Consider the following 23331-nt stretch of genomic DNA (forward strand, 5'->3'; position numbering starts at 1 on the left):
TGAGCTGTTTTTAGTTTTCCTATGGAAAAGCAACTGCCTGGTTGGAGGCTGATTCCTAAGCACTTGGCAAGTGCTGGGATGTCATGTATGATACAAATACCAAAAGCATCCTTCCTTCAGCTGCTGAGGAAGAAGAGTTGGCTTCCGATTTTGGTGTAGTCGCACAGAGGGAAGCAATATGTTGTGGTCTGTGTCTTTGCAGAGTTTTATGAATAAGGTTTTTTGAATATTCAGGGAAAAAAACCCTTTAGAAGATGGTGTTAGCTTGTAGCAATAAGTTCATAACAGATTGGTTGTCTTTGTTTTATGTGTATTGGAAAGTCCATAAGAAAGCAAGAAGAATGACTGTACATACAGGCAGTTTGTCTTAAAACATGACTTCAGATGTGTTAGTGCAGGAATGCTTCTGCAGGAACATTGTTTATCTCCTCAGGACAGCACTGTGGAGTCTTCCAGGAGAATAAGAGTGTTCTGACATGTGACAACAGTGTCATTTGAGCTCTGAATGTGATGCTGTGAAAGTGTGGCTGATACATCAGTGGCCCCTGTAAGCAAGTAAATGTGTAGGCTTAAAATTGCTGTGCAAAAGTTCCAGAAATTACAGTGGAGGGGGAAGAGCTGGAAACTACTGGAAACTACTTATTTAAGATGAGCGGCTGAGCAATTTGCACAAGTCTTTGCATATTGAGACTTCAAGGTTGAATGTCATGGTGATTTTACCAAAAAGAAAAGCATTCCTGGAAGAGAATATTAAGATGATGAAAACCTTCAGCTGTGTATAGCCTGAATGCAGAGAAAGAACAGGGCAAATGGGTCAGCAGATGAAAATATTTTTATCCCCCAAATTTTTCAATTTATTTTTTCATTTTGTTGTACACTTGTACTGGAAACTTCTCATGGAGAAATTATTTATCTAATTTGATTAAGCGCAGGAGATTATTTGACAAGGGAACATATTCCTCTACAAGTGGTTACAGTGACATCCTTGGAAGGCTGATACTTAAGATATGACTGAAACTACTCTTTAGAATTTAAATCTTAAAGTATACTGAATTAGGTTTGTATTGTGAACTATTTTTTTCTTTTTCGTTAAGACTGTTTTTGTGCTTTAGGTAAAGGCACTGAAAGAGAAGATTGAATCAGAAAGAGGAAAAGATGCCTTTCCAATAGCTGGCCAAAAACTAATTTATGCAGGTAATGGATATTCTGAAAATACCTTATATGGATCTGCCTTATTTTATGTTGTTCTTTGACTTTGATGTGAATTAAGTTTGCTAAAGGTTATAAGAATTGAAATGTAGACAGGTTAAAAAACCCCACAAACTCAAAAGCAAACTCATTGTCAAAGGGCACTCTTAATTTTGAATTAGAATTTTTCAGATTTTATTACATGTGCGTCTGTTATCTTTACTCGTATAGCATGATGTCTTGGGGGTAAGCTCGGTGAAGAAGAAATAACTTTTGTTACAGGAAATCAGGATTTAAGCAGATCAAATCACCTGTTCTGGGTTAATTCTTTTGTTTTGTTCAATTTATTATGTGTATAGCTGAAGCATTTCTGTATATACCTCAGAGAATTAAAAATCAGATTATTTCTTTTGTGTTGACAGAAGAAACTCACCACGAAATCATTGCTGTACAAAGGTACTTCCAGTACTCTTAAGCTCTGTCACTAGAAATGAGTATTATTTACTAGGAAAAATCAGGATGTCAGAAAAAACCCCAAACATGAAATTAACTTTATTTGAGCTTTAATTGACCTGGTGTATTCATTCTACCAGTTATACAGAAATCCATTTTTATTCCTTACTTCATATCAGAACTTAAGTTCTATTCCAGTACTCCCTCTAGTGTTTTTTTCTTCTAAAACCAAGCTTGAAAGAAGCTTTGCTGTTCTTTTCACCTCCTTAATGTACTGCTTTGTAACTAGTGTTGTTTTTCCACTTCTAATAAGTCACTAATTTCAGTAGAGAGAGGGTAATGGCAGAGAAGTTGTCTCTCTTTGTTTGTACAACTCCTCAGGACTATGTTTCTGAGCAAGTTTTATGTCCCTTATACTTCAGTGAAGGGAATGCATACCAAGAACATGAAGGTAGAAGTTGAATGTATAATCAAGAAATGTGAACAAGGCAGAAGGCTTTATGAGATATGTATAACACTCTTAATATTTTGTTTCTATAATTGCAAAAATCAAGGGCTGCATAAGATTGTATGACATGAGTGTTTTCTAAAGCCAGAATGTATTTGCAGTATTATATAATCCTCTCAAGGAGGACATACAGGAAGTAAGATGTAGAATAGAAGCCTACCCAAAGATTGACTGTAATTTTTTTTTCCCTGGAGAAGAGTTACAAGGGTATATTGATGACGTTTTTCCTTTTGTTAAAATGAGCTATAGAACTTTCACAGTTTGGTAAAGCAAAGTGATACCCCAAGTGGACCTGATTAGAGAGGCAGATCTGCTGTGTTGTCCTCTGTATTAGGGTAAAGTCTAGACACCCTGAGGATGCCTCTATATATTTAATATATATATATAAAAATCTATTATATGCACAGGATAGATAGATACACACACATACATTTATGGAAGCCTTCCCCAAAATGCCTATAAACCAGAAATCTGTAAGTAAACCTGTCTAGTTGTGAGTCAGATGCTACAGGTGTTGCTGTAACTGCAGTACATGTAATACTTCCTTGCATCTTTGACTATGCAGGACTGGTGGAACCAGTAGGGAGTAGGACAGTGCCACCACCTCTTTTGTGTTCCGGGTACCATAATTTGTATGTATTGCTTGATTTCCTTGCAATCATCAGGATATAGCTATCTTGCTAGTTATAGCCAAAGGGTGTGTTCCGCCCTCATTGAGAAAGGTTATGAAAATGTGTATTTTCCTCCTGAAGTAGAGAAGTGGTCTGTGGCACATCTTCAAAAAATGAATCAATTTAAATTGTAAAATATTTTCTGAAAATTCTGTAGTAGAAGTAGATTATATGTATCTTGCAGAAACACTTTTCTGATTTGTGGTACTGCCTCTAAACCAGCTTATCCTAACAAAAAAAGGCAAAAAAAGCACATGGCTTACTTTGTTTCTGGGTTGTTGTAGACATGATGCAAATCTGCTTTGTCACAGTACCACCTCTGCTTGTGAAACATCAAAAGTGGTAGGATAACAAATGTTTCTGGGTTTGTCTGATGGCTTTTTTATCCTTCTGGCAAGGTAGCAAGTTATGGAATGGTTCCAGCTTTTCTAATGTTTTAGCCTTCTTTTAAGAGCAAATTGTTAAAGTTGCAAGGTCACAAATTTGTTTATTTCAGGTGGGTAATGTTCTTATCTGAAGGCCAAACAGAAGATAAGCAGAAAGGAGTTTTCTTACTGTGACTTGAGTGTGTAAGCAGGCATAAGTTATTCAGTCAAGCTTTTTATATGCTATGGCCTTTTTTCTACATTACTTTTATCTGTGTTAAGGGTCCAGTAAATCTTACAAGATTTAACACTTCTATTTTAAATGTTCTGAAGCATCTTCAACACTTAGGGCAACAGCCTTCAAGCTGATTAGTAGTGTGGACATCACAGGAGGAAAACTGTAGCTCCACTGCCAAAGGTTAATAGCCAAAACACTTTTTGTAGGATTATTTAATATTTATAAATCTGCATAAAACATGTTTTCATGGGGTCTTTGGAATTGTTTTTATGAGGAAATCCCAAGATTATCTGTTGATCTGCTAAGTAACTTCTTAGTTTCTGTCTGTTCAATTTGCCAGGTAAAATCCTTAATGATGAGACTGCTCTTAAAGAATACAAAATAGATGAGAAGAACTTTGTGGTGGTTATGGTGACAAAAGTGAGTAATCATTATTTTTTTAATAGGAAACTTCATTAATTTCATTTTGTTTTTCTTTGTGCTAAGTGATTGTCTATGCTCATCCTTAAAACCAGTGAAATTGGATCATGTGCAAGTTTTGGTCAACAAAACTTTACCTGTTTTTGCAAATAGATAAAAAATACTGCTTCACAGCCCTAGTTTGCCTAGGCTTACTGTTGTTGCTGTTCTGTGCTGAATGTTTATGTCAAAGAAAAAATATCCTAATGGCTGGTCTTACTGTTCATTCTTTCTCTCTGTTATTTTTACACTTACATTATTAACAGGAAGAGGGGAACCTAGGTAGTTTATTGTTAAATCCACTGAATGGAGCTCTTCCAGTCTTGCCATGCTGCTTTTCATAACTCATGGTGGTTTCTTTTGTCAAGCTCAACAGCATAAACCAGTAGAGGCAGGATACATATGCCAATCAACAAACCTGTGAGTTTTGAAAGACTGCAGTGGCAATTTATAGGGAAAGGCTGTGACATGTATTTGAAGCATTTCTTCTCTGAACCAGTTGCCAGATTGCTTCCAGGAATCAAGCCATTGATTTTTTTTAGGCATTCCAGAGCCTTGTGATCTGAATAAAATTTGCTTCATCTCTGTCTTGAGATACGAAGTTAATTTTGGAGTTAGAGGTTCTCCTTCTGACAAAGAGAAACCTTTATATGAGTTTTGCCTGCCCTTTACTTCTGTCTGGTATTGGCTTATTGAATGTAATTGTTGCTGTCTTCTTGAATAAACAGCTTTATAGGCTGTGTTTTGCCTCAGAGGCATTTATCAGTACAGGAAAATAGGTGCAGATGGATTTCAGAGTCCAGTTTTCATTTTGTTGATAGCAGAAGACTCCAGGGAAGTTGTGCAATTGCCATTCCTGGAAGTGTTCAAAAAAATGTGTGGCTGTGGCATTCGGGGACGTGGTCTAGTGGTGGGCTCAGCAGTGCTGGGTTAAGAGTTAGATTCAACCATCTTAGAGGTCTTTTTCAACCTAAACAATTCCATGATTCTAAGCACAGACCTCTGTGAGAAACTGCTAAATGCAATACTTTCTGATCTAAAGGACCTATGTTTTGGGCATTTCTTCAGCCTTACAGTCTTTTTGCAAGTCTTTAAGCTCAGTTTCCCTTTTCTGATTCTATTGTGGATAAGACATGACTAGTCATGTATGCACAACCAACTATGTCTGATGCTCAAAACGTTTTTGTGTTAAGAGTATCAGAATCTAGCAGAAAATAAAGCCACTTACATTCCAACTGTAAGTGTTTTTCTATGAATGCTTATTAAAATGTTACTTGTTGTGCTTGTCATGTTGGAAGCTGTTCATTCTCAACCTCACCTCTCCTTTCAGACAAAAAGAGGAAATAAATGTTTCCTACTTCAAGAAAGCATTGTCTGAAAGTGTTACACCTTGAATAAGTAGTTGTCTTTTGTTAAAGTTCAGCTATTTTGTCTTGGAAAGGCAGGGACTGAGGTCAGTTTTGTCAGCTCTTAGGGATATTCACGGGTAAGGAACTACAGTGAAAATGTAGTTCCATCTCTTATCTGGAAGTTACATACATTGTCAAGAGCTGAATTTCTGAATAATGGGATTAATACTGCATCCAAGCAAAATTCATGTTTCCATTAGAGATGTGAAGATTGAATCACAATTGCATACAAGTATTAACTGCTCTAAATTTGTTGCTGTAGATTTGGTACTCTGTGATTCTGCTGAATCCTTGCTGCTCACTACAGAACTTCTGAAGTAAATTTCTGAAGTATGTGAAATGATATTTATTGTAGTGCTTTGAATGTAAAGACTGCATAACTAAAACTTGTTGCAGGCGAAGTTTTGGGGTTTTTTAATCTCATTTTCCATCAAACAGCATTCATAATGAAATGTGATTTCTCTCTTTATCACTTTTTTCCAAACCTGAGTGGTGAGAAAACCTTATGCTTGTTACACCTGTCAGATGTTTTTTGACAGTGCTCTTGGTTTCTTCTTGAAAATGTGCTTTTGTAAAACACAAGATTGTTTTCACATTTAGAGTATTGTGGTCTATAAATATTTAGATCTTATCTTTGTATTTCGCTTTATACTCAGAGTGTGAATCCTTAGGTGTCTAAATAAGTACTTCAGTGGTGCTCCTAGATGCTTACCAATGAAATTCTGTTTAAATTGCATTACAGATTTAATGTCCTGCAATGTTTTAATGTTATGCTTGATGTCGAGGCAGCAATATCAAACACAAATGGTCTTAACAGAACCTAATCAGTGTGTTGCCTGCAGAGAGCAGGGGTTTGGGAGTTTTGTGCTGTGTCTGAACTCTTTTCCTCCTGTAGCCCAAAGCAGCAACTGGAGTCACTCAGCAATCAAATGCCACCTCCACTGTTGGCTCAACAACTGCAGCTCCTACACCAGTTGCTGCACCAGCCCCTGCTCCTGCCCCTGTGCCAGCCCCTGTGCCAGCTCCTGTCTCTCCACCACCAGCACCAGATGAGGCTGCCTGTGAATCTGCACCTGTGAGTGCCCCTCGAGAAGAGAAGTCAGAAGAAAAACCACCTGAGGCAGCAGCTGCTGTCAGTCCATCATCAACTGACAGGTATGAATGAGCCTCCAAAAGTGAGGCTGCTGCTTCTAGTTTTGATTTGAAGTTTCCATTACAGTGTTAGTCTAGTCATTCTCTCAAATCTACATAATTTTTCTCCTTTCTTGACTGTAATTTCAGTCTCTGACTCAAGTATAACATTACTGATCGATCCTAAGAAGCACCCCTCCCTGCTTACACCTTCTCCCATGGGAATTGTGGTCTTGGGAATAAACCCGTGGAGTGGAGAGCTAAATGACACAGGACTTGTGCTCCCATTAGGCATTTCAGAGTTACTATCACACAAGTTTCTTTTCAGACTGAGGATATTCACCTGTGTGGGAATATAATTTTCATGAAGCTCTTAAAGGCATAAGAGGAATGTGTCCTGTCCTGTTCATAAACCTCTTTGTTTTGAAACATGTTGGCTAGATTTGAACCATAACTTCCTTATTGCTCTATGAGTTTCTTAATTTCTGGAAAGAGCTTTTTCTTCCAAAATATAGGATATGGTATTGCTCCTTAATCATGTAATGCCTTAAAGCTACAAGTTTATTTTTGGCCCATCTGCAGATAGTTGGGGGAATTGGAATAACTTTTAACCACAATTCACTACATTCAAGAAAATCAAATGGAAGTTAAGTTACAGGTTTCATTCGTGTTATATGCTGTGGCCTTTTTTTGATCACTTTAAGTTGCTTAAGTTTTGCATGGGATAAAAATGCTAACTGGAATTTCGTGGCCCTTGAAGTGCTGCATAGCATCAAATCTTCATTTTTCATACACTGGTTTTTAGTTATTAGTGTGTTATTTATGTGAATACCGGTGCATAAGACATTAATTTTTGAAATGGTTATATTTAAACACCATCAGTTGGTGTTTAAACCTTGATTTGACAAGGAAGCAAAACTTGCAATTGCTTATATCTTGAAAATGTCATCATAAGTTTTTTGCACTAAATACGCCAATTGGTTATTTAATTTTGCAATTATGATAAACGGATATCTCTTAGAAATGGAACACAAATGAAGCTGCCTTTATCAGTCAACTTAATTTTTTAAAAATTTTAATAAGTGAGTTTCTTCTCATTTTTTTCTGCTCAGTTAGTCCAGTGGGTTCAAAGATTAATCTTTGATACCAAAATAGTGTTTTCCCTGTACGGATTGCAGTGTTTTAAACTGCAAAGGGAGCCTCAGTGTACTAAACAGGAATCAAAAAAATAATTTAATACGACTATTAAGATTATCACCTGCCTTGATTTCAGTGAGTACTGCTTGTTTCTGATTTGCTTTAGAAGTCAGATAACTAAGGCTGGTGAAGATTTATTGAGCCATGGCCAGGCAAGCTGGTGTCCTGTTTTGCCTTTGGTCTTTTTTGGTTGTTAATCTCACTACTGACAGATGCTAGCGAAGCATTCCTGTTGGAACAAATTTTTTCTTGCATAAAAACACTGATCTCTTAAATGCCTTGTTAGATTTTTTTTTTTTTTTTTTTAAGTGGCATCTTCTGAAAACTCATTCAGATTAATCTGATGATCTTTCACTTGCTGATAGGAGTTGCCAGCTCCGGCAGCCTGATAAAAGTGAAGCTGGTGCTTCATGTCCCCAACTCTATCACATATCAAGACTGAATATGAATTTCCAAAATACACACACAGTATGTATATTCCTGTATATATGGCTGGCTGCTTAGGTCAACTCAGGCAGGAAAAAGACCATCACTCAAGTAAGATACAACACCAGCAGCTTCATCCTGTTCCCCTCTGACTATTTTAGGACAAAGCCCACTCCTGCAAGATACATATGTACTAACATAAAAGTGAACAATATTAATTTCTCCAGCAGCTGGCATTAGAGAGACTGTTTCGGTAGCAGGCCCCTGGAGTTTGCTACGTTTTTGGCACCTGGGCATGTGATTGCCTTGAGCCCTGCAAGGCTGTTGCAGGCCCTGATACTCAGATTCCCTTTGACCTGCATGTAGCCAACCCCCCATTGGGAAAAGTAGTTAGAAATGGAATTTAATAAGGAAGGAGGATGGACTGGGGATGAGGTTCAGGCCACGGCCAGGCGAGTGTGTTTATATATGAATCGGCCCTTTTTCTCTTTTTTTTTTTTTTTAAAACTCTCTTGACCCATGCATTTCATCTGCAGGGTGCCTTGATGCTTTCCTTTCCCTACCTTTGGTTTTTCCCCTAGATTTCCCTTAGTAAATCTCACACAGTCTCTTTTTCCCGGCACCCCATGGTGGGTTGCACTACCCTGTAGGCAGTACTGCCAGAAGGAGTCCTGTTGACCCATCAGGGGTGTCACCCTGAGACCAAGGGGCTGATGCTTTGAGTTTGCGGCCCTGGGATAAGTCAGGAAAAGGGCACCCTTGGCTCTGACTGAGTTAACTGGGATTCTTCTGCCTGGTGGTGTTGCCTCTGTGTTCCTCGCTATTGATGGATGTGAGCCTTGTAATGTAACAGCTTTGATAACTTAAGATGGAGTAATTGCAAATGTTAGCAGTTTATATTCCTGGGAAAGCAGGATACTGAGATTTTAATAAGTGCTTGGCACTGACCCACTTGGAGGTCAGACCGGTGACTGTGGGGAAGCAGTTAGTGAGACTGCTGTGTGCTTTTGAAAATCCACCTTGTTCCCCCACCCTTTAAAGCATTCAAGAAAGCAGATGGCTAATCCCTGAGCAGATGGGCAAGAGCCAAACTACTAGGGGTAGCAGGGGGGAGGTTGGCCTTGTGTTAAAAATGGTAGCATTGTAAGTTTGTAAAATCTGGTCTCACTATAGGACCAAAAGAGAACTCTTTGGAAAGCTTTGTTGGTTTTTTAGAAACAAAAGGGGCTATTAGAGTTACAGCTGCTGCTGCCTTTTTTTTTTTTTTAACAGGAAATTTTTCAAAGTTTTGTAATTACCATTGCACTTGTCTTCATCTTACAGTACAACAGGTGATACATCTCGATCAAATCTTTTTGAGGATGCTATAAGTGCACTTGGTAAGTGGAATGTTTTTTTTAATGTAGACATTATTTTGGTGCAGCAGAGACATGACAGATTAGCAGATGTTGACATTTTCTTCTATATCTGTCATTGTTAAAATTATAATTAAAGTACCCCTCCGTAAGACCTGATATCTTGGAAGCAGCTTCAGGAGCTTCTTTACTGAAGAATACTTCCCTCCATATATTTTTATTGTGTAAAAGGAAGATCCTTATCATCCCTGTTTTTCCCCCATTTGCCTTAATTTCTCTTCTAACTATTCACTTTGAAGTGGCTTGAATAGAGGACCACATGTAAATAGATATATGCTTTTCACTTTTGCTCCCCAGAGTGTAGGTTGGATAAAATGGCTGCCTATATAATTCACTTGTTCCAGCTTTGAAAGTACTTTATCTTTTGACACATTTAGATTAGATAAATTCACCAGATCTGCTGCTATCTGGGCTAAGGAATGAATGCCTCCCTGTACCTACAGTTAATTCACTTTTATTTTGACAGTTTAAATGTCCTTGTTTCTCAGTAGAACAGACAGAATAAAAACAATGGGAGGGTCTGCTCCTCATTCATGCTGATTCTGGTTGCTAGGAAATTTAGGCAAACCCACAACTCCTTACTCCTACTTAAATTTTTGGATTGTTTTAGAGTGTAGCAAATTAAGGTACAGAAATGAGGAGGAGGTGTCTTTTGTTTGTTTGTTTTGTCTTATGTCTGTAAATATGAAGCTGCAATTTGGTACCAAAGAGTTTAAGAAAAGAGTTTTACTTACATTTTTGTGTATGGTTATGTGGGTATATTGGATGCAGGTGTTGTGATTAAGCAGCTCAGAGTGATCTAGGTCAGTAGTAATGTTTTACGTCTATTAGTGATAGTGACTAGATTCAGTCTGTCTAACTGCAGCTTAGGTGATATGTTGTTTTAGAGCTGAAATAGCTGATAGATACTGTAGGAGACAACCAGTTGAGTTCTGTTACATTTTTGAAGTGACTGCTGCTACCAAAGGTGCCTCATTAACCATTTGTTGTACCTTGGTGGCCAAAGTGTGGTCATCACAAATACTCATATTAACAGTATTGATCAACAAGTTAAATTAAGGTGGTGGTCTTGATTCAGGTCTCATCAGAAATTAAAAAAAAAATCCCATATCAAGAGTGTTGCCTCACTGTCTATTTTATGTGGAAGTTCTGTGATTGTTGTCTGGTTGTAAAACCATGTGTCCCTGACAGTTTGGAAATAACAGGCATTGAGTGTAATTTTCTGGGTAAGCAAGCTGGTAGTGTTATAGGCCAAAAAATTTTCAAAGGCAATAGGCGTGAACTGTGTCATCCTTTTTCTTCAGAAACTGTCCTAAAAGGAATATGCATAAATTCATGTTGTATGTTTTCACATCCAGAGTTGGATCCTAGACATATTCTAACTGTGGCTTCTCAATTACATTGTCTGAAGTTAATTGACTTTGCTTTGAAAACAGAGATTGCTTTCTACTGATTTGATTTTGTTTAGATTCTGAAAACTGATGTGGCTTTCTATGCTTCGTGAAGATCTACATGTTTTGCAGTTCTTGTGCAACTATATCTTTCACTGGAGCAGCCTGAGCTTTCTTTAGGGCATGGGATGAGAATTATTGTGAGGAGTGTGATGAACTGGATTTGAGAGTTAATCCAGCTTTAAAATGTTATTTGAAAGACAAAAGCAAGGAGCAGAATCAGTTCAGCACTGACCTCAAACATTTCCACTAGCACTGTGTAGAGATAGGCCTGACTCTCTATCATGACATTGCTGGTGTGCAACTTCTGAATTATTATTCTTGATCTTACTTTTGCCCAGCTTGTGTAAGTAGTGTGTATATGGAGTACACATGTCTAAATTAGCAGTGATTCTGTTTCCTCCTTTGGCTTTTAATTGTGGCTTATGTAGCAGTCTGTGCAGAGCAAGTCAACCTTTTTGCATCTTTTTTTCCTGTATCAAATCTCTTATACTGGTTCTAGTCTCTACCTAGCTTATATTGAAAAAGCCCTACAGAAGTGTTAAGTAGTAACTACCTATATCAACAGGTGTTCTGTCTGCTGTTGGTTTTCTGTCTGCTTGATTAGTTTGTTAGCAATAGTAAGGGTAAACAAACTAGTCCTGCATAAGAAAGAATGTGAGCAGAAGTTCAGCAGAATCATTGTGTTGGAACAATTGTTGGCTGAACTTTTTTTGCATCTCTAGGTCAAAGTTTAGATGATAGGGTTTTTGGGGGTTTGGTGTCAATTTTTTTTAATATCTGAAAAAATGAAGGTAGGTGTAAAGTAGTTCTATACGAAGACATGAACTTACCATTCCTTAAACTTAGGCTGGCACTATTACTTTGAAGCCCAAATAACAAATACTCAGATTAGTCAAGGGTTGTAAATCCTTTATTTATGGATAATGCACAAGTGTCCATGGGCTAGGGCTTTTCTTATTGTTTGTTCTTGAGCATAGTGCCCTAAGCCATACATCCACTGATTATTTAGAAGCATTTGTTAAAAACCAGGCCAGTGGCATTGTGTTAATGTTGCCTTGAGTTGAACACCCTCTCCCTAAGGGAATAAAACTTGATGGTTTTGTTGGTTCTTTTAATGGTGACTTACTTGTATTAACAGAGTAGCTCTAGCAGTATTTGTTTTCTCTGTGTTTTTTAATTAATCAGTTGTTTTTTATGACTGTAATTATTTTACTCTCTTACCACTAACTTGCTAGTTGGAGTCAGTCAGTAGTAATATTCCACTGAGATCAGGAATACCTTTATCCAGGGAAGGAGATAGTATTTTAATGTCTGGGTTTGTTTTTTTCTTTTAAGGAAGGAAAATTAAATGGATTATGAAAAGAGATAATAATCTTCCCTACAGTGAGATTAGTGTAGTGATCAGTTGCCCTTAAATTGCTCATGTATAGTGTGGGTACCCATTTGTCTTAATGGCTGCAGGTATGGGACAGTTCTTGTCCGTGTACGAGACGGGGGGTTTGATGTGATGGATGTCTAGTCAAATAATAAATTGAATGAGATATGAATTAAATTAGGTAGCTTAGTCTCACTGAGGTCTTGAGTGGCTTTCCTAGATACAACTTTAAAGTCTTCTGGCTGACTTGAGTTGGTCCGTGTTAAGTTGATTAGAGTACTTTGGTCATCATCACCAGCATGTAGCAATGTATAGTTGTAACTTGGTCATCACTGTCATCAATCTAACAATAGCATAGCAGAAAGTCTTTATTTGGGAAAACCTCAATGGCTAACAGTTTAACAGGCAGGTTTCTGCCTCAAAAGTTTTGATTTCCAATTTTATGCTGCAGGAGGCTTTTCTTGATTACATGAGGAATTATTAGCTGTGATGATGCCCTTGACCTTAGGTGAAAATTTGGAGAGAGAGCATTATTTCAATTACAAGTACAGAAGTATCACAAGTGCTGCTTTTGTCAATAGAGGTTTACACTGTGTTCATTACCCTCTCCTATTTCCAGTCAAATTCATAATGAAACCACCAGAATATATTTGGAATTAAAGCCACATGGCATATTTAATGTGAGCTTCTCTTTACTTTTCAGTGAATGACTCAAATTTGGGTAGAAATGAGGTTTATCAATTGAAACATTTTTGTGATTTTTTTTTTTTTTTTTGGTCTTATTCCCCTAAAATTGTGGTCATGTGACTTCTAGTGACAGGTCAGTCCTATGAGAATATGGTGACTGAGATCATGTCAATGGGCTACGAACGAGAGCAAGTGATTGCGGCACTGAGGGCCAGTTTCAACAACCCTGACAGAGCGGTGGAATACCTCTTGATGGTGAGCAGCTGCTTTACCAACACCTTGTTCTTTCTGATTTTATGTTTTCCACATAGCTTTCACTTTGATTTACATGTTATTTTGAATATTAACCAATCAGTGAGAGTAATATGTTTTCACAGAGGAACAACTTCTCCAGGCAGAGCATCTGGAAGGATGAGATTCAGACTTTGGGGGACATGATGTGTTATAGAAAACACCAAAGTCATCCCTAACCACCTCTTTGCTTTTACTATTTGTTATATGGATATGTATGTAAATTGTGTTCTGTTGCAGTGATAGTTCTAAATGCCAATGGCTGACTCAATGATTTTGCATCACATCTTAGTGACATGTGTTAGTTGATCAGTTGTACTTTTAGATTAGTATCTATAGCATCACCTAGGCATTTTTTAAGTTCCAGTTCACTGTTTTTGCTAATAATGCACAGTGTTCTTAATATACTTTCCAAACAGCAAATTTTGAGAGTTTTTTTAAGTGTGCTTAATTTAACCGATGTTTTAATTTAAGCAGTGTTCTAGAGAAGAAACAATTTTTGTTTGATAAATACAGTTTGAAGGGTGAAATGAACTTCACTGATGTGAGAGGAAATAGAAGAGTAACTTCACTTTAAGGGAAACCATGTGTGTTGTTTTAGGGCTTTTTTGGATTATTTCTCATTGTATACCTCAATCTGACAGGTGAATTGTAACCACCGTAGAATCTGTCTGTGATCTTGTTACTTGGTCAGTATTTCCAGTGCATTTAGTTTTCACTCTAGCATATCATTCTTTTCCCTGATGTGGTTTTTCCTTTTTTCTGGACAATCTGAACTTTATTAGAATTGGAAATCAGATATCTTGGACAAGTCCTTGCAAAATATCTGTGGATTGAATTTCTAATCGATTGATGAGAAAACCAGCATCTTTACCTCCAGTTATAAAACTTTGCTTTCGTTAATGAAGTTTTTCTTCAGTAGCTACAACTACAAGTCACTGGCATGCTTACTACTTACATGAGGGTACTCAAGACTTTGTACCCTTCAGATTTTAAACTGACAACAAATGTTTTGAGTACAAGAATGTACAATTCTCATCTAGCATTAGGCCACAAGGGTGAATGGAGTAGCTCCCAACTATCTGCCGTAAGTCTGCAACCTCAAATTTTTGTTTTTCATGTCATAAAAATGTTGATTTTAGTGTTCATCTAGTCTGTACATACACTATAAATTTGGTGTCTCCCCTAAGTGTTGGGTTTGCTGTGTGTGTGCGCAGTTCTTGTACACTCAGTCTGATATTTCCCTCCTCTGTCTTATTTCTGTTCAGGAAGTCAAGAATAGAAACAAAACATCGCTATGATGGAGTTCAACATGTCACATCTGCCAAATAGATTTTCTGACTGGCCTGAGCAGTTAATTTCTGCTCCTTCAGTAGGTTCTGTGTATACAATAAGTTCTTCTCTTACATAAGGTGGTCCCTTTATGTTTCATGTTGTCCTCTACTGAGAATACCTTTTCTCTGTTCTTCCTCTTCTTCCTACTGGAAAAGGAAGTGGGGAGGAACAGTGTTGCTCTTGGAGACCATATTAGCTGACCTACTTCTGTTCCCCTTCTAGGAGAATCATGTTGCTATAAATGGTCTTTCTAACTGTTCTTGATCTGCTGTGTTCTAAACATGTTGCTTACTGTCCTGCTGCATTAAAAAAAGCTTATTTTTGGTTAATACAGGTCCATTAGTGACACTGTTCTTTGATACTCTGTTACCTGCCTCCAAACTATCATCAGTGTTATCTTTGTTATAATCTGCAGAATAGGATTTAGGGTGTTGAGGTCTCTAAGTGTATACAATTGTCCAGGTTTAAAGAACAAGTACGCCAAAGGTACCTTAGAGTGTTGGAAAGAAAACATCAAGAGACTCCCTGTGCTTAAAGCATAGCTGTTCCTCAGGTGAGCCCTGAAGATTCTGCTTATTGTCCACAGTTCAGGTGACAAGCTGTTCTGTTTTCATGGCTTCATCATTGAGGATCTAGGTGTAATCCTGTGTCTGAGTGTGGTCATGGAAGGAGGTCTCAATTCCAAAAGACGCTCTTTCTATACGCCAGACTCATCTCTGGAGGCATTTACATTCAGATTTCTTTGACCCCAGGATTTTCTAACCCCTAATTGGGAAGGAGTCCTGTCATCTCATCAACGACCAGACCACTGCTTGCAGCCTCTTAGTTTGGAAATTTTTAGGAACCATTTTTCTGTGAGGATAGTCACACACTGAACATGTTCGCTGGAGAGATGGCCAGTATCCTGTGCCTGTCAGTGTCTCAGAGGGGTTTGAACAATGCCCTTTACAGGCTTTAACTTTTGGTCAGCCGTGAATTGGTCAGGCAGTTTGACTAAATGATCACTGTAGGTACCTTCCAACTGGAACTGTTCTGTTCTTCATTCTGCTCAGGGGCCAGACCTGCTGTGATTGTTACCCTTTGGAGAGCAATGTCAGCTAAAAACTGCTGTAGTGCTCAGTTAAACAGTAAACAATTATTTCATCCACTGTAAGGCACCCCTGGACTTTTTTGCTGCCCAAGAAATGTGTATATTCAATATGACTTGTGTGTGAATTGATACCACATTTTATTCTTTGGGTAGATGCATGAACAAGGTCCACATGCCTCACTAGTCTTGTCTGATTACAGCTGTACACAGTCTCTGTTATCTGGAGAGTGACACCTCAGGCTTGTATTTAACAGTTAAGGTGATGTTCAAGATGACAAATAATTTCTAAGTGAATTTGTTTGAACTAGTTTACATAGTGCTTCTACTCAAGAGCAAACTTAGGGTTTGAACAAGCACATTGTTTGATCTGAGCGCAGATTACAGACTTAGGCCTGTGAATAGGTGAAATCAGCTAATAGTTTCATAAGATTAACCCAAGTTGTTACATTATACTTAGTTTCCCAGAAATGACTGATTTGATGGGAAGTTATTTAAGCGGTGCTCTGTAAGCCACTGATAAGAAAGAATTACCTCAGAATTACACTGTGAATGGAATTTTCCTTCCTGTCTGTGGAGGGAGGAATGTATAGCAAGGTTACTGAACCATATAAAGGTAATGAATGAAGTGTGTGACAGGGAAAACTTGCATTTATTCCTCTGAGTGGCTTAAACATGTATGTGATGATTAGGTGATTTATACCTTGCTGTGCTTCTTATCATACAAGTAAGGCAAAGTTTTGCCTGGAGTGCACTGTCCATTTCTCCCTTTCTAGATGCACCTTCCATATTAGCTGTATATTTGTCCTTTTTGTTCAGCTGTAGTGTTGAACGTACCATGTTGCAGCAGGATTTTTAATCTGCCTTACCTACCAGGCTCGTGTTGCCTAAAAGACCGCAGAGAAAAAAGTCTCCAGCCAATTCAGTGTATAAGATAAGATAAAGAGACCAGGTCCTTTAATCTCAGGCCTAAGGCCCAGGGAATACATACCACGTGCACACCCTCAGACAGTGGTTCTATGATTTTATAATAAGGCCGAGGTTCTGCTCCCTGACATGTCCCTTCAGGAATTGGGTCTGGGGGCGTTTGGGACCCCTTCTTCCTCATCCTCATCTTCTTCATAGCGCGCACAGTCCTTGGAGTTCTTCCAAAGTTCTGGGCTTCAAGGTTGCTGTGTCTGTGTGATATCTTCTGGCCCAGGCCTTAAGGTATTTTTCTACAATTCTACCTTGAAAAGAAGACCAAACAAGCTAACGGAATTTTAGAGGGATCGATATGAAATGGGATAATACGGTTGGGAATGTGTAAACATTATGCTACAGGGTAAGAGATATAATACAGCTACATTCACTACACATCTACTTCTAAAATCTATAAAAGTTTAAAAATCAAAAAAAAAGCTCTGAGGCATCAGTCTCCCCTTTAGAGATGGACAAAACTCAATCTTGTCCAAACTCTACCACTTCCACCTAGCATTATACCAAAGGGATGACCAACATCTGCAGCATCGGGTCATGCAATGAGCTATTATACAAACTCTGTGTACATCACTAATATAAACAGTTCTTTTAGCCAGTTCCAGTTTGGTAACCATGAAGTAAGTTTGTGGAGATATCCCTGTAAACCTAATGAGACATCTTCAGGAATTGTCCAATGTAGGATTTAAACTTGATGCCAAATTTTAGTGGAATCCATAGTGCAAATCCAGCACTCACTTTCATGAAGAATATTGGGTGCATTTTACTAAAGCCAAATGTAAATTTTGGTTCTAAACCCGAATCATAGTTACTGACTTTACAGATAACATATAGAGAAGAAACAGTCTAGGCCACATCCTCTTCATCAGTGTCAGGCTCTGATTTGCTAGTAGTTCCAGGAACTGAAGCTTTCTTAACTCTGGAGTAATGAAACCAGGGTCCTTTGCCAGCAATTTCAACTGCACTGAGGGAAGTCAGCAGGACTTGAAATGGTCCTCTCCACTTGGCTTGCAATGGGTTACTGTCCCACCATTTAACATAGACCCAGTCTCCAGGCTGGAATTGATGAGCAGGGGCGTCCAATCCTATGGGTCTGGATAACTTGATGAATCTCTGGAGTTTCTGTAAAGTAGAGCCTAGAGCCACTAAAGACTTCTGTAGATCAACTTTCCCCCTCGTGTGAATGTCCCCTGGAATGTGCAGAGCTTGATATGATCTCCCATATAATATTTCATAAGGACTTACATTATCTCTCCACCTTGGTTGCTCCACCTTGAATTCTGAGCAGAGCTAGAGGCAAAGCCTGAACCCATGACATGGATGTTTCCTGACAAATTTTACCAATTTGCATTTTAAGAGTACCATTAATACGTTCTACTTTCCTGCCTGCCTGAGGTCTGTAGGGAATATGCAGGTCCCAGACAATTCCCAGGATGTGACAAACCTCCTTCGCTATTGTTGCAATGAAATGTGTCCCTCTACCTGATGATGTTCTTAGAGGAACCCCAAACCTTGGAATTACATGGTTGAGCAAAGCTTTTACCACTTCCCTTGCTGTGTTAGTGCGACAGGGGTAAGCTTCAGGCCATCCACTAAAAGTGTCAACCAGTACCAGTATGTACTTATATCTCTCCCTGGGTGGTAACTCAGCAAAATCTATTTGCCAGTAATCTCTGGGAAGGTCCCTGGCCTTTGTTACCCCTAGCACCACTCTCTTGCTTGTATCAGGATTGTTTTGCCTGCAGATTTCACATTTACTTACAATGGATTGCTCAGCTCTGGTCATACCTGTCCCTATTACTACCTTCTTCAAATGTTTTAGAAGGTTTTCTGTTCCCCAGTGGGTAGCCTAATGTTCCCGCAGAACTATCTCCCTAAGGAGTGGGGGTGTGACCACAACCTGTCCTGTAGGTGTAACAGCCCATCCACTTTTTGATTTCAGTGTTAAGGGACTTAATTAACTGGTAGTCTTTCTCATGATATTTTGGGGTGAACCCTGTCAGATCGATTTACTTCTGTGGTATTACTGTTAGGATACTATTTCTGCAGCCTCTTTTGCTGCCTGGTTGGCAAAATGATTTCCCAGTTCGGGAGTTGTTTTCCCCTTTTGATGTTAACGTGGTCAATTAGGTATAGGGGTTGGCCACTACTGGATGTATATCCTCTGTTATTTTGTTGACTGCCCTTAGATCCTGCACCAATCGATAGCTCTTACCATCAGCCTTTTTTACTGGTAGGACTGGGGGTATTGTATTTGGATTCACATTCTACCAATAACCCAAATTTAATCCTTTACAACTTTCTAGCTTCAAAGGGTATTTACTGGTTTGGTCTTACCAGTGTTGCTCCTGGTTTGAATGTGATCCTTACAGGTTCTGCTTGCTTGGACCTCCCAGGACAATTGCTAGCCCACACTATAGGGATGACAGCATTCTCAACCTCTGCAGGGATCTCTCCGTGGTTCTCCTGTATGCAAAAGGCAGCTGCCTTGATATATTTAGTGTCAGAAATTATGACTTTTATTCCACGCCCCTTGCAGAATTTAATTTTGGCTTCAAATTTCTCCAATAGATCCCTACCCAGTAAAGGCTTGGGAGAGTTTGGCATATAGAGGAATTGATGAGTTACCCTGTGCTTTCCCAATTTAAATCTCAAAGGTTTAAAGAAAGGCTTTGTTTTGCTTACCCCTGTAGCACCAACCACCATTACAGTATGATGACTCAGTTTCCCTTCCAAAGTGTTTACACAGAATATGCTGCCCCTGTATCAACCAAGAATTCCACTTCTTCCCCTCCCAGCTTAGCTACAACGAGAGGTTCTGCTGGGGAAGAATCTTCCAGTCCCTTTCAGACACCCTGTCCGTCCTGGTCCACAGCCAGTTGAGGGACTGGGTTTCCACTTCTCTTCAAATCTGGACAATCCCTTCTCCAGTGCCCTTTCTTTTTGCAGAAAGAACACCGATCATTCCCCTTATTATGCTGGCAGTTGCATTTACAACACTTGCAGTGGGCATTGTGCTTGTGGCGTCCCTGGCAGTTACTGCATTTGTGGGGTGTGTGGCAGTCATCTGCCTCCACCTCCAGCACTTTTGCCTTGCCTTTCTGATCCCTATTCCAATACACTGTCCAAGCTATATCCAATATCTCACTGATCTCTTTCTTCTCACCTGCCTTTTGCAACTTTTTCCTTATATCATCTGCAGACTGACCTATGAACAAATAGATCAAATGTTTTTTCCCAAGGTTTGAACTGATGTCCACATCTTTATACTTTCGTAGGACATCTTTCAGCCTATTCAAGAAGTCTGTTGGGGATTCATTCTTGTCTTGCTTCACCTCATACATTTTTGTCCAATTTACTGCTTTTGGAATACCATGTCTTAAACCATACCCCACCCAATCCTGATAGTGTTTCAATGCTTCCCTCTTTTCTGGTGAATTGGGATCCCATTTTGGGTCCTCTGGGGGGGAATATATCCTTAAGTTCCCCTGTGAGTTTTCCAGATGCTAGTAGTAGCTCAATCCCAGACCAGGCAGCTTGCTTAACCATTTTCTTCTCCATACTATTATGCAATGTATCCATCATGACTTTGAGGTCATACTAGTCCGGATTTTGTGTTCTTACTGCTTTTTCTACATAATTAGCCATTTTTTCTGTGTTTTCTCTATATACCTCCACTGAGCCCTTCCATTGTTGTAACTCAACCAGAGAAAAAGGAATTTTTATCAAAACTGGTCCTTGGTTACCCATGGCCTGTCTCAGGGGAGTCTCTATGACAGTTTTCTCCTTTCTTGTTCTTGTTCTCCTAGCCATCGGGCTTGGATCCGACACAGCCTCACACACCCTTCTCCCACTTCCCTTCGCAGTTGCCGAGGAAACCTTCGCCTTTGTTTTTGGTTTTACTACGGGAGCTTTTTCCTCCTCCGAGGTACTGACTGATTCGTCATCAGAGGCTTCTGTACCTGTGTCAGTGAGATCATTATCTCTAGTTTTTAATTTCATGCTCGAGGGGTCAAAGAGGGGGAAAACCTTGCCTTTTCCTCCTGTCGGGGGCCAAGAACGATCTGCTCTTCTTTGGTGGAGCCGTTCGCTGATGATATGGGGTAAAAGCTGGAAACGCCCCTGGGCTGCTCTTTTAGAATGGGAAACCCTGCATACCAAGGGGGGGCAGTCGGGAATGACCGCGCCCCCCCGAGTACCCCGTGGGAGGGTAAGGACCATAAGGGACTGGGAGCGCTAAAGGACAAGAGGCGGCTCCAGCTCCGCCCACAATGGTGTCGATTGGGGCAGTGACCCCGGCTGCAGGCACCGCCTCCATTCCTCCTCCTCCCACAGCTCCGGCGGGAATTTTGCCTGTAGCTGCTGAGGTATCGTGGGCAGCCGTGTCTGGGCCGGTCGCAGCCGGGGGCGCTGTGCCTGCGCGCTGCCGCCCGTCCGTCAGCCGCGCCTCCCTGCTGTCGCGTCCCGCTCCCCGCGTGTACCCGACTGTGGCAGCTCCCGGCCCGCAAGCGCCCGTCTGTTTCCGGCGCCGCCGCCTCCCCCGAGCCTGGCCCGAGGCCTCTGCGCCTCCCCCGCTTCCGAGTCGTGTCATCCCGCCGGCGCCGCGAATCGCGCGTCCCCCGCCAGTCACAGCCGCTGCTCGCGCATCCCCAGCGTACGCTGGCCAGCGCCGGGGGCAGCTACGTCCACTGCAACCCCTCGGCCGTCTACCAGCGTGCAACCACCCCGCCGTCTTCGCCCGGCCCGGTGACTCGCCCGCTGCGCCTTGGCGGTCTCGCCGCTGTCCCGCAGAGCCGGCCGCACCCGCTCCAGCAGGAGTGGCTCCTGGGTTTCCCCCTTGCAAATTGGGGGCCGTTAAAAGATCTAAATCCTCGTCTATCGGGCTTTTAACGTAAATTTGACTGATGGGATCACCTTTACCACGATCTTTCTTCTCTCCTCTCTCTAAAACCATTTCTGAGAGCTCTGCCTCTGCAGGGGCTTTATCTAACTTATACTCTCTCTTCCATTCTGGTTGGTTTAAAAAGGCCAAAAACAATTCAGCATACACTACTTCGTTCCATCGCTCCTCCTTATGAAGGTTTGACATAAGCTGTAACACTGTATTCATTTGAAAAGAGCCAAACTTCGGCCAAGTCTCCCCTTTGAGCAGCCTGTGCAAAGGCCACATATTTATAGAGAACCTGCATAACTCTTGCCTCTTTAAAGATGTTTCAGGGCCAGTCAAATGCCTCCAGTGCTGCAAAACCAAGGCTAAAGGAGATCCTTTTGGGATCTCCTCCTCTTGGGACTCGACACAACCCATGATGACAACTACCAGGCAGGAAAAAGCTTCCCAGCACCAGATTTGAACTCGCGACCTCAGGATTACCCCACGAGCTCCCTCTCTGAACACCACCACCAACTTCAAGCCAGGGCAGGCAGGGTATTTTAATGCAGAGAAAGGCATCCCTTTCCTTCTGGCTATACCAAGCCAATGCAAAGCCCCTGAGTAACCACAGTGGTAGGCTTCACTGTCCCTGCCCTGCCTTTATCGAAGCTGCAAGGGGGGGTTCCTCCACCCACTTCCCTTTAATTGTCCTGGTCTTCTGCCCACAGACTGGAAAACCAGCAATTTATGCAACAACACGGGCCCAAAGTCTCACTTCCTGGCCTACCATATTCCCCTGTTTCCAGGAAAAACCCCTTTGCAACTTTAGCAAAATTACCCAAAGGAGCTGCTCTTTTATCTCACCTCTGTGTGTGTGGTTGAGGAGCTGGGCTTCCCAAGATTGGTGCGGGAATTCTCCAAAATATGCTGGCAGAAGAATAATTTCCTGCAGGATTATGTTTCCTGATCCGGAGGAGTTACAGGTCCCACTTTTCCGCCTTTCAGAGTGCCAAAACTGTTACCTAAAAGACTGCAGGGAAAAAATACTCCAGGCCAGTTTAGTGTATAAGACAAAGGGAGCAGGTCTGTAATCTCAGGCCTAAGGCCCAGGGAATACATACCATGTGAGCTCACCCAGACAGTGGTTCTATGATTTTATAATAAGGTCCATCCAATCCCAGATCTGTCCAGCCTCAGTTCTGCCCAGTTCTACCCCCTGACACGCCCCCTGAGGAATTGGGTCTTGGGAGTGTTTGGGACCCCTTCTTCCTCATCCTCGTCTTCTTCACAGCATGCACAGTCCTTGATGTTCTTCCAAAGTTCTGGGCTTGAAGGTCACTGTGTCTGTGTGATATTTTCTGGTCCAGGCCTTAGGGTGTTTTTCTACAATTCTACTTTGAAAAGAAGACTAAACACACTAATGGAATTTTAGAGGGATTGATATGAAATGGGGTAGTAGGGTTGGGTATGTGTAAGCATAATGCTACAGGGCAAGAGATATAATACAGCTACATTAAAATCTACATTCACTACACATCTACTTCTAAAATCTATAAAAGTTTAAAATTCAAAAAAAAGCTCTGAGGCATCACTTGACAAACCTCTTTGTTGTCTGGCTAAACTGAAATTTTGTAATATTTCCATCCGCCCCATTCCTTATGTTTTGTGCTTCCCAAACTGAAGGATGGCCTTCTTTTGGGTAACTTCTCTGGGCTTGTTGTCATACAGGATTCTTTCCTGGTGTCTCTCCCCTGGCAAGCTGTCTGAGTTTCCAGGATTCAGGGAGAAAGGCTG

The 23331-nt window shown here is 40.5% G+C and overlaps 1 protein-coding gene across 1 annotated transcript in view; it reads left to right on the top strand.

Annotated features, from left to right (window-relative positions):
• Positions 1-511: 511 nt before the first annotated feature.
• RAD23B (RAD23 homolog B, nucleotide excision repair protein) overlaps positions 512-23331 on the top strand; it is a gene marked incomplete at its 5' end in the record, with an annotated part of 30384 nt that continues 7564 nt past the window's right edge. The window contains 6 exons of the mRNA XM_029959939.1: positions 512-547; positions 1113-1194; positions 3764-3843; positions 6187-6446; positions 9369-9424; positions 13104-13231. Coding sequence (XP_029815799.1) covers positions 512-547; positions 1113-1194; positions 3764-3843; positions 6187-6446; positions 9369-9424; positions 13104-13231 — 642 coding nt within the window. The remainder of the gene's footprint in view (positions 548-1112; positions 1195-3763; positions 3844-6186; positions 6447-9368; positions 9425-13103; positions 13232-23331) is intronic.

Source organism: Manacus vitellinus, unplaced genomic scaffold, assembly GCF_001715985.3.
Source record: "Manacus vitellinus isolate BGI_N305 unplaced genomic scaffold, ASM171598v3 scaffold_23_pilon, whole genome shotgun sequence".
NCBI classification, from domain to species: domain Eukaryota; kingdom Metazoa; phylum Chordata; class Aves; order Passeriformes; family Pipridae; genus Manacus; species Manacus vitellinus.